General features: G+C 45.0%; 1 protein-coding gene across 1 annotated transcript; it reads left to right on the plus strand.

Annotated features, from left to right (window-relative positions):
- Positions 1-1126: 1126 nt before the first annotated feature.
- rfwd3 (ring finger and WD repeat domain 3) lies at positions 1127-12371 on the plus strand. The gene is made up of 13 exons (XM_079260441.1): positions 1127-1246; positions 3502-3770; positions 3844-4097; positions 4202-4248; positions 4513-4710; positions 4799-4890; positions 5215-5329; positions 6282-6519; positions 6687-6837; positions 8712-8888; positions 9013-9227; positions 11309-11523; positions 11611-12371. The coding sequence occupies exons 2-13, from the start codon at positions 3502-3504 to the stop codon at positions 11752-11754; spliced, it is 2115 nt and encodes a 704-aa protein (XP_079116567.1). The 5' UTR covers positions 1127-1246; the 3' UTR covers positions 11755-12371.
- Positions 12372-17762: the final 5391 nt, after the last annotated feature.

Raw genomic sequence — 17762 nt, forward strand, 5'->3', positions numbered from 1 at the left:
CTCCATGCAAAATGCTAAACTTTTTTCTTTGCATATTTGAAAGAAAAAATGCATTCACACAACAAAATGACAAATATCTTCGTTCAGAGGAAAGCACCAATAAGACTGGGAACGGTGTGTACATATGACAGGCCTCTAGTGTTCAGTAAAACTTTAATGACACGCCCAGGTGTGCGCTGCATTCACATAAACACAACAGAAGCGTTGCATGATAACCACTAGTTATTTGTTGCATGTAACCTGACAACATAAATGTTCAAACAGGTTTTGCTTTGGCAGACCAGATTAATTAAATCTGTGCAGCTGCACAAACATGACATGGAGGTCTGTCATAGTTGTTGTGCTTTTCCTGGGTTACACAGGGTCTGAGTGACACCTTTAAGATGATGTGAAAGAATAATGGGACTTGTGTTACAACAACATTGTACTCTGGAGGCCATTGAAAAAGGTTTGTGGTTTTATCCACCCAAAACTCTGTAAAAACCATGTAAAACAGCGGCCAGGGCACAACTGAACTTTTCTGTTTTATTGTCAAATCGTTGTAATGCAAATAAGGGTCTGGAGACTCTGGGAACCACAAGTAAACCTGCTGTCTCAGAGAAAATGTGGAAGTACTGCGGGATATTTGATATGCAATGGAGAAATGTTTTAAATTCCATCCCAGATTTAACAGAGAGCCAATGATGAGAGTTTAAAAACTGGAAAAATATGATCTCCACTGCTAGTTCTCACCAGAACCCTTCCTTCAGCATTTTGGATCAGCTGGAGGCTTTTTTGGGACATATTTGCGACAGCTGCAGTCATCCAATCTTGAAACAACAAAAGCATGGACTAGTTTTTCTGCATCACTCTAAGATCAGATCAAACACTTTTATATTATGAAATTGGGAATGCCAAAGACTCTTTCCTTTGGGAAGAGTGAATCATCCTGAAAACAAACACTCTTTGATGATAAGAGAGTGAATCATTTTGACAATAAACACTCTTTGTTGGTGACGTAAGGGGAGGATGGGGCGGGAAAAGCGGGCTGTAGCCGGGAGATTCGACTCCTGACCGCGGTGTTTCTTCTTGTGTAAAGTGGAAGCAACCATTGTGTGCATTGTAACTGCATTATTTTGTCTTGTATGTGTGTCAGAAAACGATGTAGATGCATGATGAGCTTTGTTAGAGCCGGATTGTCAAGTAGCAAACCTTTATAGGTGAGTGTTTTTCACCGCGCTGCGGATGCTAACAGGAGAACGGCTAGGTGAGTTAGCCAGTCTGTTAGCCCCTTTTATTTCCAACTACATCCAGCCTTTTACTAAACGTATTTACATTATACTCACAACAGGAAACTGTAATTGTGTAATAGTTATATTATTTATGTGGTCTAAAAGCTTGAAAGTTGAAGACATGAGTTGATTCTTAATAGTATTTACCTTCAAAACAGCCATTTTGAGTTCCAGCTACTGTAGATGTTACGGTTCAAACGCGGAATGACAACAAAAACAAACATTTGCTCCCGGTGCTCTGAAACAAACCTCCAGTTTAATTAGCACAAGAAAAAAAAGCACAACAGCTGAAGATGCAGCGACTATGGGATTGTTTTGGTAGGATGGCCTGCACGACCTCGGGCTGTGGTTTGTAACGAGCCGGATCAGGAGCGCCCACGCACGTGGAGCTCACCGCTGGTAGAAACCCAAACTGATCTATGAGGATTTAGTTTGTTATTAAGAAATAACTAATTATGGATTAGTTTGTTAGGATGTTCATCCACGTTAGCTGAACGTGCTGGCTGTATAAGCTGCCTTAATGATCAGAAGATCAATTAACTGGTTCCATTGGTTGAGTTTTTCCTGCTAATGAAATAACTTTGTAATACAAAGTCCAAGTCATGTGAGCCATCTGATAAGCCTGTTTATTTTGTTTTAATTTTTCCCTCACAGAGTACAACTTCATTTAGAGTCAACCCTTTAATCCCAGTCAGCATCCAGACATTAGTTTTTCTGGACAGCCTCAGTTGTCAGACGGTAGCTAAAATTTTTGGAAAATTAACATATCAATCCAGTAAGTTTATTTGTATGCCATATTTCATGCACGGGACAATTCAAAGTGCTTTACTTAAAACATTAAAAGTATTGAAGCATCACAGCCAATCAAAACAAAACATATCTTATGACTAACAGAACTTTATAGATAACACACAGATCAACGGTGACCAACTTTTTTCTCATCTGCATGTAATTCTCTCAAGTCTTGGCTTTTTGGAGAAAAAATATGAGCGTTGCACAAACGCAACAGAAATGAAAACGCATCAAATAACATCTTTGCTTTATTCCAGCCATAGACGAGTTATTTTTCTTTTCAGGAAAATTTACAATTTTCTACTCACTTGTTGATCTATGGCTGCTCCTGATTGGACATTACTTTCCATTTAAGGTATGGGATTACTGGGAAGTTTGACAGGAAGTGGATTCTTCATAATTTGCTTATCAAAATAGAGGTCTCCAAGCAACATATTTAATGATATTTTATGATTATGAAATGAGGTGGTGGTGTCATGGATCCCTCACACACTATTTTGCAGCCGGATTGTAAACTTGGAGAAAAATCTCCCAATGAAGGACAGACACTGAGATCAGTGAGAAGGTTAAGTTTTACTTGCAAGGAGTTCACGAGAAACAGAGCGGCCCAAGCCAGTGGACAAGGTAAACTAACAATCAAATTGGGAATCACACTTAGAATTACACCCTTATTTACTCTTTCCCCTGACCCCCTCTGGGAACATCATCATTACAGTTCTTGGTGTAGGACCCCTCCTGCGGGGGGTTAATATCCTTTGTAGATGTTTGTATTCTAGAAAGACCTTGAAGTACGAGATAAGAACTTCTCTACAAACATTATTCTTTACCTCTGTCCTCTTCAGAGGCTCACAATATCATAATTACGAAATTTTTCCATCATAAACCTCGTGGACAAATGTCTGGAAAACATCCGTAGATTACTTAAATGGTAAATTTTTAGTGACAATTTGCCCCTCGGAGTTACACACTATCGTTCTTGGTAAATTGTTAACATGTGAATGACAGCACACAGAGATGTGTTGGAGTGTTAAAGAGTTAAAGCTGCTTTGGTTTTACTGGATCAGGGGTATTTTTTCGTCTGTTGGCAACTTAACTCGAAACGTTATGAATGGATTTAGATAAACTTGAGTAAATATGGAGCTTTAGGGATAGTTTTGCCATCAGAGCTTCTAACTCAGACATAATGTCTGGAACGAAAAAAATAAACCCTGGCAAAAAAAAAAAAAATATATAGACATTGGTTTGACAGTGGTCTCACTGTCAGTGTTTCTCATTTTAGACTTTAATATTTTAAAGTTTTTAACTCCTGATAAGTTGGGAAGGAATAGTATTGTGGAAGATTTTAAGGCTGAAGATTTTAAGAAACTGAAACACAAAAGGTTAAAACGTGAACATAAAAAATGAAAGTAATCATTAATTTCTTCTCTGTATGGTGCAGATGGAGGCCATGGAGGTAGACCCCCTGGTGCAACTAGAGGCTGTCATTGAAGCTGCCATTCACACTGCCGGTTCTCCTGACGTCATCTCAGACTCCAGCAGCAGCACTGAAGTCGACGAGGACGAAGAGGATGAGCACGGTGCGGGACAGGGACGAGCTCGTACGCCTCTCAGACTTCCTGCTACCTGGGCGTTCAGCCAGCGGGCGGTGGATGGGGCCGCAGCTCCACCTTCTGGGACTCAAGGGATGCCAATAAGAAGGAGACACAGGTGCCCAGAACTTCAGAGAAGTCTTGGAGAATGCTGACGTATTCTGATGCGTTTAACTGTGTTTGTGCTGCAGGCAGGGCCCGATTGTGCATTACCCCAGTCAGACCGCAGCGCCCTCCGGAGGCTTCCCGGACTTCCTGCTCCGAGCGCCCGCTGCCAGCGTAACTCAGCCAGGATCCGGCAGCAGCACCGAGGTCAGCGAGTCTGAGGATGAGGACGAACGAGAGGAAGAGGGCAGACCTGCTGCTGCAGAGCCAGTCAACTCTGTTGTGTCTGCTGATCCACCCTTCAGCCAGCACACGCAGCCACTAGAAGCCATTACAACCAGTGAGTTTGACTACAAGCTGCTTCATGCATGGATTTCTGTGGGTGTTTATTTATTTACTCCCCCCCCCCCCCCCCCCCCCCCCCCCCCCCCCACATGTGCACAGATCCCAACGACGCAGCAGACGGTGAGAGGACAGAAGCTCAGATCCAGGTAACTCTGAGGACCTGTCCATTGTCTCCAGATTGCTATTTTATTCAGAATTCTGTCTCCTGTGTTTTTATTCCGACAACGTGGGTGCTGTGGGGTTCAGCTGCAGAGCCTGGATGGTAAAATATGTTGGGATAAATCCTAAACAAAAAGCCAGTATCCTTTAAAATTGAATGTCACTTCTGTCGGGAACGGCTACAGCAGAGGATCATATTTCTGACCCGTTCTACCTGAAGCACCTTTAACCATCGTCCTGTCCAATGTTAGCCCGTTTCAGCAGCCCCGCCATCAGCCCCGCCGCCCCACAGCGACGAGAGCGAAGGCGACACCTGCACCATCTGCTTTGAGGCCTGGACGACAGCGGGCGAACACCGACTGTGTGCTTTGCGCTGCGGCCACCTCTTCGGTTACACCTGCATCCAGCGCTGGATGAAGTCTCAGGGATCAGCAGCTAAATGTCCTCAGGTCAGAGATGCACCTGCCGACAAGTCCCGTGACATCCCCGCCCGTCTGTTTCCAGTCTTTATTCGTTTATTTACTTTGTTGTTCTCAGTGCAACAAGAAAGCGAAGCGGTCGGACATCGTGCTGCTGTATGCGCCGAAGCTGAGAGCGCTGGACAACTCGGAGCAGGAGAGCTTGAAGAGGTGAGCGATGGTGTTTCTGTCAGACTGAGATCCGCTAAATAAGCTGCTTTTACCTGCAGCAGCTGGTCTGAACAGAGCCGCAGGCCGTTACGGCTGAAATGTGGCAAGTTCAAGTTTATTTATATAGCACATTTCTACAACAGCAGCTGAACAATAAAGCAACAACACTGCACAATTTAAAATCAAACTCTGCACATTAAAAATAAATAAAATCTGGACACAAAACAAAAATCTAAAATAAAACAAAACAAAAAAAAAAGAAAATACAGAAAGAAAAAGCTCAGGTATGACCAAGCATAATGAAGCTCTGTGTGTTGTTTGTAGATCTCTAGAACAGGAGCAGTCTCTGAGGAGGAAAGCTGAACTGGAGTCGGCCCAGTACAAACTGAAACTGCAGGTTGTCACCAACCAGTATGGACAGGCGCAGCAGGAGCTCCAGGTATCTGTGTCAAGTTCAAACTGAGCTTCAGGATTAAGGATCGACCAGTAATCTGCCTGGCCAAAAATATTGGCTGATATTAGACAATTTTATAACTTATCAGCATCTGCCTTTTTACACCGATGGCCGATAGAATGTTTTTACTTTAAAACGCTCTCGTTTGGTTGGTGCACAGTGGTCTCTCGCTGCTCAGAAGCCCCTCTACCTGCCTGCATGTCTGTGTTCACATCAAGTACGACACGGTTTTGCGAGCACCCCGAATGATTACGCCTCAAAAACTCCGTTAAGTTCCACTGAGTGAAAATAGAAAAGCCAGTGGAAATCTGTGGACACGGTTTATATAACTGTGCTCTTTGTTTTACAATCCGTTTCCACGGATTTCCACCCGCTACCACCCAGTAGAACTCGCCAGCTTCATACGTAAACTTCCTCTGAAACAACACTTTAAGGCGACACTTTGTATCATTAGCGCAAAACGTTACGGCCGTCAGCGTTTCATTATTAACATTTAGCTTGACTTTAGGTTTATTTTGACAGGCTGGAGCTAAATATTTGTTGCTTAGATATGGTACCTTTTACTTCTGGACAGGAAGTTGACTCTATTGTTTAGTTTTTAAATGAGGTCATTTGCAGAGCAGGGTCCCATTTCCTTCGTACAGATTCACACTTTTATTATGGCCCGTAAATGTGCGCTTATGTCAACTTTATGTTGATATTGATACATTCATACAATTTAATTTACATAGTAACGTGGAGGAAAACTCTGATGGCATGGCGGCTTCTATTTTGCCGTGGTAGTGTACCATGATCATTTACAGGAAGCAGAGACCCAGAGGCGTCATGATTTGCTTCAGAGCGTTTCAGAACCGTAACATTTAGATCCGTTTTCTGGACTTTTCTGAAGGAAAGGTCTTCAGGTCTGTCAAGTTAGAATCTAACCTCTCGTCCTCAGGAGCTGAAGTCCTTGATGGCTCAGACTGGCATGAGCTCAGGTCCCTCCTCCTCTTCCTCGTCCCTGTCCCTCCTCTTCAGTCAGTCTCAGAGGACAGAAGGCTCCAGAACGGCTCAGTACGGCTTCTCCAAGGCAGTTCTGGTCTCTCAGGCAGGCGGCTGCAGAGTTTTATCCTACTGTGAGCCTCTGAGCTGCCTGCTGGCCTCGCAGCCCTCCCCTCAGTCCACGCTGGTGCCGGGTGAGATGTCCTCCGTGCAGACCTCAGTGCCATCCAATAAAAACGATGAAATGAAATGAAATGCATGAAGAGACAAATGTTCTCAGTCCTGGATTCCTCTGGATATGACTGGAATGTTTTAGTGATGTTCCTGTGTGTCATAAAAGATGTCTTGTCTCTCTGCTTAGGCTGTGGAGTGAAGAAGGTGAGTGTGGTGAACATGAAGGCCACGCAGTACGTCCCTATCCACAGTAAGCAGATCAGAGGTCTGTCCTTCAACAGACAGAATGACAGCCTGCTTCTGTCCGCTGCGCTGGACAACACCATCAAACTGACCAGGTAGCAACACGGACACCTGCTGCCATCCCATTCAGATTAAAAGTACTTTATTTATCCCAAAGGGAAAATTTAAATTTAGTTTTTGTTTAAATAAAAGCAGTGAATGGTTAAAAGATGGTGCTTTGTTCGGATGGATGATGTCTGCTCGTAGGAATGATCTTCAGTAACTTTCTGCCGTCTGTCAGACATAGATGTACTTCTAAGCACTTTATGTTGTGATGGTTTGTGGGTTTTTATTTTCTAGCTGCTGTGACAAGTTTTTTTCTACTCCGAGCTTCCTTTCGGGTTAAGTTCAGATGTTTGTAGATGGTTGTTGTCTGCTGTCATTCAACAAAAACATTTTATGTTGCGTTAATCACATAGTATTTCTATTTTATAATAATTTTACTTCTAGTTTACTTTTTTCCTTATTTTGTTGAATTTTGATTTGGTTTTATTGGATTTTTTGTTCTTTGTTATAATTATATTTTTATATTCATTTGTATTGAATTCAGATTTTAAATTTTATTTTGCTTTTATTCCCATTTTCTCTTTGTTTTGTAATTATTTTTATGTTTTGTTTTTGTTTTACCTTTTATCTTTCATTTTAACTCTTTGACTTATTTCAATTTTTTAATTGTGTGAATAACCCAAACAAAAATAATTAGCATTAGGGATGTTCAGTATTTGCTTTTTTTTCCTTTAACGAATATCCAATATACCGATTTTGTCCAACTAATAGTTTCAGATAACAATATTAAGTGATACCAATATTTTTGGAGCAAGTTTCGCTTGATAAACAAATATCCCCCAGGGGGCAGAAAACAAGTATCACATTGTATTGTGTGTGAAGTTTTAACCATAAAATAATGCAATGGGTCTCAGAAGCCATGTCTCAAGTAGTATATGCACAACATTAAAGGCTTTGCACTGGGTTATACTGGTGCAGTTTGGGTTCCATGTGATCTCTGTTGCATGTTACACGACCAATCATAACCTCACCAGATAGGCCTGATATATACTGGATGGGGATAGATGGGCCAGCTACGTAATGGTGTGATGTTATTGTGGTGCAACACATTCTTTGAATTATACTAAAGAACACGAAAGAAGAAAAGGATGAGAATGATGAACACCCAGCAGTTTGTTTTCCAAGTTGTTGGCATTTGGCTAGAAATACTATTTCTAGTTTTTTGAGCTTTCTACAGCGCTATAGTGTTGAATACTCATCAGACATATGAGCGGCGCCGTTTTTATCACTTAAGTGCATGTTTGAGTTTTCCAGCACTCTCTACGTTCGGTTTCCGTGGCGATGGAAATGATTGGTTTTAGGGGTTTTTTTTCTACTTCAAACTTTTAGTGACGTCCCAACGGAGGAACTCAGTGATTGGTCATCTTCTCTAGGTTGTGAACATTCATGAGAAGAAAGCCACACACACTTTCTCTACTCAGTGTAGCTTTTCCTATCAGTTGACCAATCAGACGCAGGCCGGACATGGGGCGGAGCTTTCTCTGTTCGCTTGTTTCTGGCAGAGGCTGATCTGAGAGGATCAATATAAAATGGATGAAGGGGTTTGTGATTATTTCTTGCCCTTCTGGACTTGCATATTAAAATAAATTAGACTGAAATGTGCGTAATAGAGACACTTTAACGTTTGGAGGAAACAGGAAGAATGTGAAGCATGGTGGTGAATAAATGTTGACCGAAGGTGCTGCAGATAAGACTGAACAATCCTTAACGTCAGATGGTTTCTGTAAAAAAAACTGTTAAAGGTAGTAATAGTAGATCATACTGTGTGTGTGTGTGTGTGTGTGTGTGTGTGTGTGTGTGTGTGTGTGTGTGTGTGTGTGTGTTTTTTTTGTTTTTTTTTTTCTCTCTCTCTCTCTCTCTCCAGCCTGCTGACCAACACAGTGGTTCAGACCTATAATGCAGGTAGACCAGTTTGGAGCTGCTGCTGGTGTTTGGACAACAGTAACTACATCTATGCTGGTCTAAGTAACGGGTCCGTGCTCCTCTACGACACCAGAGACACCAGCACACACATCCAGGAGCTGCCGCCGCTACGTTCCAGGTAAACACACACACACCCACGTACTTGTAAAAAATCTCGTGCTGTCTCTAAGGAGACCCCGGTGTCAGCGGGACCCCAGTCTTCTTCAGGCTTTAGCTTAATTTTATCTGAACTCTGCTTTCAGGTGTCCTGTAGCATCACTGTGCTACGTCCCACGGGCGGCATCCAGCTCCTTCCCCTGTGGGGGGCTCATCGCTGGCTCTCTGGAGGGGGGCTGTTTCTGGGAGCAGGTGAATGAGACCACTTACAGACCACACCTGCTGCCGCTGGAGAACGGCAGCTGTACTGACATCCAGGTGGAGACGGAGAGCCGACACTGCCTGGTGACGTACAGGCCCGGTAAGATGTTAGGAGTTCCACATTACCCTGAAGGCCTCTGATTGGTCAGTTGGTTTATCTCTAATCTTTTAGAGATGAGTATTTTATGTCGGGTTTACTTTCCCAAAAAGTCCAAACATGGGTCAGCTAAGCCAGGGGTCCCTAAGTCTGGTCCTCAAGCCTCTCTATGCTGCAAACATTAGATGTTTCCCTGCTGCAACACACCTGACACAGATTAATGGCTGAATAGCGGATGTGTGCAGAGCTTGTCAGAGACCAGCAGTGCAGAAGAAACTGCAATCTTCTGGACTAAGATTGCCTTCACGCTGCATTTCTCAAGCAAATCGGACCCTTAAATAACTCGTTCTGCTCTCCAGCAGACACGGCACTGCACCAAGAATGTCTGAAGGAGAAGAAGAGACATGATGAAGGAAAAAAAACCTGTTTGTTTGCTGGTGAATGCAGAAGAACAATGGTTTATATTACATAACAGCTAAATGTGGAGCTGCATTAGATCCAAGGGGTCTTGGGTTGGTCAGAACTTTAACCAGATTTTTACCTATCTGACCACAAACGATTTCTCCTGTTCAACAGAGAGTCGCTTGTGTGCCACACGCACATGTTTTGGTTGTGTTCACCCATAATGCTGTATACTGAACCCACAATGCACTTTGCTTTGTAGTCCGCTTCCTGTATTTGGTCAACTTGAAGCATCCAGAGTCTGTAGGTGGGGCAGTTCTGCTTCTTTTATACAAATCAGAATTTGTTGGTTTTTTCACAATATCCAAAATTCAATTCAATTCAGTTCAACTTTATTTGTGTAGCGCCACTTCACAACTATGTTGTCACAGGGCCCTTTACATACATGAATCAACATACACATCAGTTCGAGCCAATTCATACATATCCTATAATAGAAACCAACTGATTGCATCGAGTCATGACTTCAATCCAATCCCCCATTCTGAGCATGCACGCGGCGACAGTGGGAAGGAAAAAACTCCCCTTTAACAGGAAGAAAACCTCCAGTAGAACCCGGCTCAGGGAGGGCAGCCATCTGCCTCGACTGGTTGGGGTGGAGAGGACAGGAAAGACAGATCAACATGTACAACTGCACTTAATCAGAAAGACCTGCGGAAAAAAGGAGAAATAAGTTAGAGATGGCAATATTGGCATATATTTATGCATTAATATATTAGAGTAATAGAGTGAGGTACTTCTCAGTGCATCAGGTGACGTCCCCATTGCTACATAAGTAAAGGTTGGTTAGACTACCCATAACTATAAGAGCAAAGAGCATAACCTGGATAGTTGGGTCCCGTACATGCAGACTCCAACTCAGGAGATGCTCATATCCTAACTATAAGAATCATGAAAAAGGAAGGTTTTCAGCTCGATCTTAAAGGTGTGGAGGGAGTCTGCCTCCTGAACCCACGGTGGGAGCTAGTTCCATAAGAGAGGAGCCTGATAGCTAAAGGCCCTTCCTCCCATAGTACAAAACAAAGGAGACTTTCCAAGCAAACGGACGAGGATTTAAATCTAAAAAGCTGATGTGCTCGACCTGAAGATCCCATGAAGCTTTCTCAGGTGGAGCTTTATCTGCAAGGAGAAGAATTATAAATTCTCTTTCGGGCTTAACAGGGAGTCAAAAAAGAGGAGATAAAACTGGAGAAATATGATCTTTGCTGATAAACTTCATCAGAAGCTTCACTGCAGTATTTTGGATCAGATGGAGACTCAGAACATTTCTGGGACAAAACAATAATCAGGAATTAGTTTGATCAACAGGCTGGTTTTTCTGCATCTCTCTGAGGCAGGGTGTTTCTCATTTTGGGAACATTACATAAGTGGATGAAATGAGTCCCGCAGTGTTTCCACATGTTGCCCAGCGACCGCTCTGACAGGACAGGGACACTGATGCAAACAATAAAAATTTAAAGGGCCAGCACCGACACCATCTGTTAGTTTCTAACAGAATCAATGTGAAAGTTCGGTTTTGCAGATAATTACTCCGACATGGAAACATAAACAATTTTGTTGTTGTGAAAACAACAGCACACATTCTCAGGTTGTATTTTTCTGCGGCTGTGTCTCTGCTGCAGGACGCTCCAACCCGTCTCTGCGCTGCGTGCTGATGGCTCTGAACCGGACCCCCCAGCAGGACTCCAGTCAGCTGCCCAGCTGCTCCTGCTCCCCAGTGCAGACGTTCAGCGCCGGCTCGTCCTGCAAACTGCTCACAAAGAACGCCGTCTTCAAGAGTCCAGATGGAAGTGGGACGCTGGTGTGTGCCGGAGACGAGGCCTCCAACTCTACTATGGTCTGTCCTGTTTAAGTCCACTACGGTTCAAAGTGTTTTATGGTTTTTAGGAGCAGAGTTTAAACCTCGTCTCATCCTCCACCTCAGGTGTGGGACGCTGGCAGTGGCTCGCTGCTCCAGAAGCTTCCGGCCGACCTACCGGTGTTGGACATCAAGCCCTTCTCAGTGAACGGGGAGCACTTCCTGGTCTCTCTGACGGAGAAGATGCTGAAGCTCTACAGGTGGGAGTGAATGAGGACAACTGGCCAAAGTGTGGAAAATGACATGCTGCTAAACGTTTACACAGAAAACACAGATTACTGGGAGTGAACGACACTTTGTTCCGGTTTCATACATTCACATCGACTGCACGTCACGTTGTTTCTGTGTGACGGTCAGATAATGTGATGGTCATGGTGTTCAGATCATGCAGATTTAGCTCATATTTATTGAACGTTATGACCCAAACTTTGTCATCTAATCAATCGTTCAGTCTGCTGCTTGTCAGTTCTTTTGGTTCGACATTGTTGGACGGAAGTTATGGAAGTGCAAAGAGGTTTTAAGATTTTAGTTTGGTTGCAACATCTTCACACTTCTTATTCTTTTAATACAAATGATGAGAGGCTTAAAATTGAGGGAAAATCTGACTTGACATGAAACTTAGAACCACAGGGTGCAGATTTTAGCCTCCTCTTAAAGTTGAGCTCATCAATTGAACGTGACGAGTGAATATAATGATTGGGAACCAGAAAGGTCAGATGTTCATCTCTGAGCTAATTTAAACTCTTCCGAGCAGCCATCCTCTGTAAACTACTGAAACCAAACCATCACTTTACTGCAGATATGTCTCCACTCCAACAGCAACATTAAGTGCCAAAGTAATCTGTGTAAATGTTACTTTATTTCTTTTTTTTTTAAAGAAAGCTGTACATATGTATATTTCTTAATGTTTGTGTACAACTTCAAAGGTAATAAAAATGTTATTTTTAATTCATATATTCTGATGGTCTGGTGTCTGATTTCCCCTTTTTATGATGCTGGCAATGAAGAGTAAACAAGTGATGGAACGTCTGTGTGTAAATGAGTTTTTGACTCCATTGTTTTGGTTTTTAATTCAGCATTTGTAATACCATCCATCCATCCATCCATCTTCTGCCGCTTATCCGGGGTCGGGTCGCGGGGGCAGCAGCCTAAGCAGGGAAGCCCAGACTTCCCTCTTCCCAGCCACATTTGCCAACTCTGCGGGGGGATCCCGAGGCGTTCCCAGGCCAGCCGAGAGATGTAATCCCTCCAGCGTGTCCTGGGTCTTCCCCGGGGTCTCCTCCCAGAGGGACGTGCCTGGAACACCTCACCAGGGAGGCGTCCAGGAGGCATCCTGACCAGATGCCCGAGCCACCTCAACTGGTTCCTCTCGATGCGAAGGAGCAGCGGCTCTACTCTGAGCCCCTCCCGGATGACTGAGCTCCTCACCCTATCTCTAAGGGAGAGCCCGGCCACCCTGCGGAGGAAACTCATTTCAGCCGCCTGTATACGAGATCTCGTTCTTTCGGTCACGACCCACAGCTCATGACCATAGGTGAGGGTAGGAACGTAGATCGACTGATAAATCGAGAGCTTCGCCTTCTGGCTCAGCTCCTTCTTCACCAGGACAGACCGGCGCAGAGCCCGCATTACTGCAGACGCCGCACCGATCCGTCTGTCGATCTCACGCTCCATCCTTCCCTCACTCGTGAACAAGACCCCGAGATATTTAAACTCCTCCACTTGAGGCAGGACCTGACTCCCGACCCGGAGAGGGCAATCCACCCTATTCCGGCTGAGGACCATGGTCTCAGATTTTGAGGTGCTGATTCTCATCCCAGCCGCTTCACACTCGGCCGCGAATCGCTCAAGCGAGAGCTGGAGATCACGACCAGATGAAGCCAACAGGACCACGTCATCCGCAAAAAGCAGGGACCCAATCCTGAGGCCACCAAGTCGGATCCCCTCAACCCCTCGGCTGCGCCTAGAAATTCTGTCCATATAAGTTATGAACAGAATCGGTGATAAAGGGCAGCCTTGGCGGAGTCCAACCCTCACCGGAAACGAATCGGACTTACTACCGGCAATGCGGACCAAGCTCTGACACCTGTCGTACAGGGACCGGACAGCTCGTACAAGGGGGTCCGGTACCCCATACTCCCGGAGTACCCCCCACAGGAGCCCCCGGGGGACACGGTCGAATGCCTTCTCCAGGTCCACAAAGCACATGTAGACTGGTTGGGCAAACTCCCAGGACCCCAGAGAGGGTATAGAGCTGGTCCACTGTTCCGCGACCAGGACAAAAACCACACTGCTCCTCATCAATCCGGGATTCGACTATCTGGCGGACCCTCCTTCTCCAGGACCCCTGAATAGACCTTACCAGGGAGGCTGAGGAGTGTGATTCCCCTGTAATTGGAACACACCCTCCGGTCCCCCTTCTTAAAAAGGGGGACCACCACCCCAGTCTGCCAATCCAGCGGTACTGCCCCCGATGTCCACGCGATGCTGCAGAGGCGTGTCAGCCAGGACAGCCCCACAGCATCCAGAGCCTTAAGGAACTCCGGGCGGATCTCATCCACCCCCGGGGCCTTGCCGCCAAGGAGCTTTTTGACCACCTCAGCGACTTCAGCCCCAGAGATAGGAGAGTCCACCCCTGAGTCCCCCAGCTCTGCTCCCTCATGGGAAGACGTGTTGGTAGGATTGAGGAGGTCTTCGAAGTATTCCCTCCACCGACCCACAACGTCCCGAGTTGAGGTCAGCAGCACCCCATCTCCACTGTACACAGTATTGATGGAGCACTGCTTCCCCCCCCTGAGCCGCCGGATGGTGGACCAGAATCTCCTCGAAGCCGTCCGGAAGTCTTTCTCCATGGCCTCGCCGAACTCCTCCCATGCCCGAGTTTTTGCCTCGGCAACGGCCGAAGCCGCATGCCGCTTAGCCCGCCGGTACCCATCAGCTGCCTCCAGAGTCCCACAGGCCAAGAAGGCCTGATAGGACTCCTTCTTCAGCTTGACGGCATCCCTCACTGCTGGTGTCCACCAACGAGTCCTGGGATTACCGCCACGACAGGCACCAACGACCTTGCAGCCACAGCTCCGGCTGGCCGCCTCAGCAATAGAGGCACGGAACACAGCCCATTCGGACTCAATGTCCCCCGCCTCACCCGGGACATGTTTGAAGCTCTGCTGAAGGTGGGAGTTGAAGCTCGCTCTGACAGGGGACTCAGCCAGACGTTCCCAGCAGACCCTCACAACACGTTTGGGCCTGCCAGCTCTGACCGGCTTCCTCCCCCACCATCTGAGCCAACTCACCACCAGGTGGTGATCAGTTGACAGCTCCGCCCCCCTCTTCACCCGAGTGTCCGAGGCATGTGGCCGCAGGTCCGACGATACGACTACAAAGTCGATCATTGAACTGCGGCCCAGGGAATCCTGATGCCAGGTGTACATATGGACACTCTTATGCTGGAACATGGTGTTCGTTATAGACAATCCATGACGAGCACAGAAGTCCAACAACCAAAGCACCATTTGGGTTCAGAGGGGGGGGACCATGCCTCCCAATCACTCCCCTCCAGGTCTCACTGTCATTGCCCACGTGAGCATTGAAGTCCCCCAGCAGAACAATGGAGTCCCCAGAAGGAGCACCCTCCAGCACTCCCTCCAAGGACCCCAGAAAGGGTGGGTACTCTGAACTGCTGTTCGGCGCATAAGCACAGACAACAGTCAGGACCCGTCCCCCCACCCGGAGGCGGAGGGAAACTACCCTTTCATCCACCGGGGTAAACCCCAACGTGCAGGCACCAAGCTGGGGGCTGATGAGAATGCCCACACCAGCTCGGCGCCTCTCACCATGAGCAACTCCAGAGTGGAAGAAGGTCCAGCCCCTCTCGAGGGTACTGGTTCCAGAGCCCAAGCCATGCGTCGAGGTGAGTCCAACTATATCTAGTCGGAACCGCTCAACCTCGCGCACCAGCTCAGGCTCCTTCCCCACCAGAGAGGTGACGTTCCATGTCCCTAGAGCCAGCTTCTGCAGCCGGGGATCGGACCGCCAGGGTCCCCGCCCCTTGCTGCCGCCCAGCTCACATTGCACCCGACCCCTACGGCTCCTCCCGCAGATGGTGAGCCCACGGGAGGCGGGGCCCATGTAACCCTTTCGGGCTGAGCCCGACCGGGCCCCATGGGCGAAGGCCCGGCCACCAGACGCTCGCTCTCGTACCCCGCCTCCAGGCCTGGCTCCAGAGGGGGGTCCCGGTAACCCGCGTCCGGGCAAGGGAACATTCATGCCCAGGTTGGTCGTCATCATAGGGGTCTATGAGCCGTGCTTGGTCTGGTCCCTCCCCTAGACACCTGTTTGCCATGGGTGACCCTACCAGGGGCATAAAGCCCCCGACAACATAGCTGCTAGGATCTTCGGGACGCACAAACCCCTCCACCACGATAAGGTGACGGCTCAGGGAGAGGCATTTGTAATACAGCTGTAATAAAACTGTTTATAAATGTAAGCTATGCTGTCAACATGTTTGACAAAAATCAGTGTCAGCAGAACTTTTTCCTGCTGAAACGCCAAATCAAAATGCTGACAGCGAAGGTGGTAAACATGGATGTTTACATGTTTACTGCTGACATGTTATCAGGTTGTATTCGGCTATGACCACTAAGCTAAAAACACAAATCAGAAGAATTTTAGCACTGAAAAAAACGTTTCTTGAGTTTTTGTGTGTCTTCTCTTTTTTTTTTTATGTTGAGGGGGAAATGTTTTGACAACAAAATGACCCCAAGCACAACAATAAGCAAGTTGTATGTATTCCACGCCAACAAAATGTAAGTCTGAGAGTCCACGGTGAGGCGGTCCATCCAGGTGCCTCCTAAATCCAGAGAAGCGTCTGAAAGTCGACCAGGTTGGTGTTTGATTTGTTTTCTACTAGTGAACGAGTGATTGTGTAGAAACGTCAGCTGTTGATGGATGATGGTTCTGTTTGTAGGTCTGTCTGGGATTGTTTTCACACTGAAGTTCCTCCAGACCGATTAAATGGTTTAATGATTAAAAAGAGAAAAAAAAATGGTTTGATGTTTTGCTCTGTACTTTGGGGGGGGGGGGGGGGGGGGGGGGGTTTAAAGTGTTCAGTGAAAAATTGAACAAAGTTGAAGAAGAGTTAGTTTGACATTAATAAATCTATGTTAAACTTAAAATAAAGTTTATAACATTTGGGAACATCAATAAAATAAAATAAAAAAAGATAAATAGGCTTAATATAGACAATGAAATAAAAGTCTTTGAAATAATAGATGAAAACGGACCTTGAAAAACAAACTATATTAAATTAAAAATATCAAAATAAATGTCATTGTTTTTTGTTTTTTGTTTTTTTTTACCAAATCAAAGACATTTTAAATCAGTCATCAGTGCATAATTTGTACAGTTCCTTCATACAACCATACAGGATTTATTGTGTCAGTGAGGGGAACACATGAGAATAATCACTAAATCCTCCCATACAAAACCAACAAACTCATACTTAAAATACTGAAAATTTGAAGTCTGGATCAATTTTAATTAGAATATTGAACTGAATGATGAACAAGATCCAAAGTTTTTCCATTTAAAGTAAATTGATTAGATGAACGTATTTTGGAAAAAACACAGCTGTAAGAACAAACACTAAACTCTGATATCTTTATCAAAGGTTCAAATATGGGACAACTGCACTGAAACATGAACGTGTTAAGCCACAAGTAGACTTAAATTATTTAAAAAATAATGAAACTAAAATGTACAAAAATTTAATGAAGCTTTTGCAAAATAATGGGGTTTTTTTTGTATTTCGATTTTTTCTTTATGAGGAGATATTCTATGTTATGGTTTGTCATGTGCATAAATATCCTGATGAAATGCTGTGAAAGTGGCAATATGCTATCAATAAATCATATTTAAAATCATTAACAGAATTTTTTTTGGCTAGATAAATATTTTACTTAAACCCTCTTCAAACTTTGAAAGCTTTGATTTTCTGTGAATTGTTCATTTTTTGTTTTTAATTTTTGTTCGAATCAAACAAAAATAAAATAAATTATTTTCTTTTTAAATCACCTTGAAAAATAAGAGGTTTTATTTGTCACATGCATAGAATGTACAAGTACAGACATAGTGAAATAAAACTTACGACTACTCCAGGATCTGTACAAATATACATGACACAGTGCTTGACAGGATAAAACATGATACAAAAAAATGTG

Source organism: Telmatherina bonti (genome assembly GCF_933228915.1).
Source record: "Telmatherina bonti genome assembly, chromosome: 2".
Classification (NCBI taxonomy): Eukaryota; Metazoa; Chordata; class Actinopteri; order Atheriniformes; family Telmatherinidae; genus Telmatherina; species Telmatherina bonti.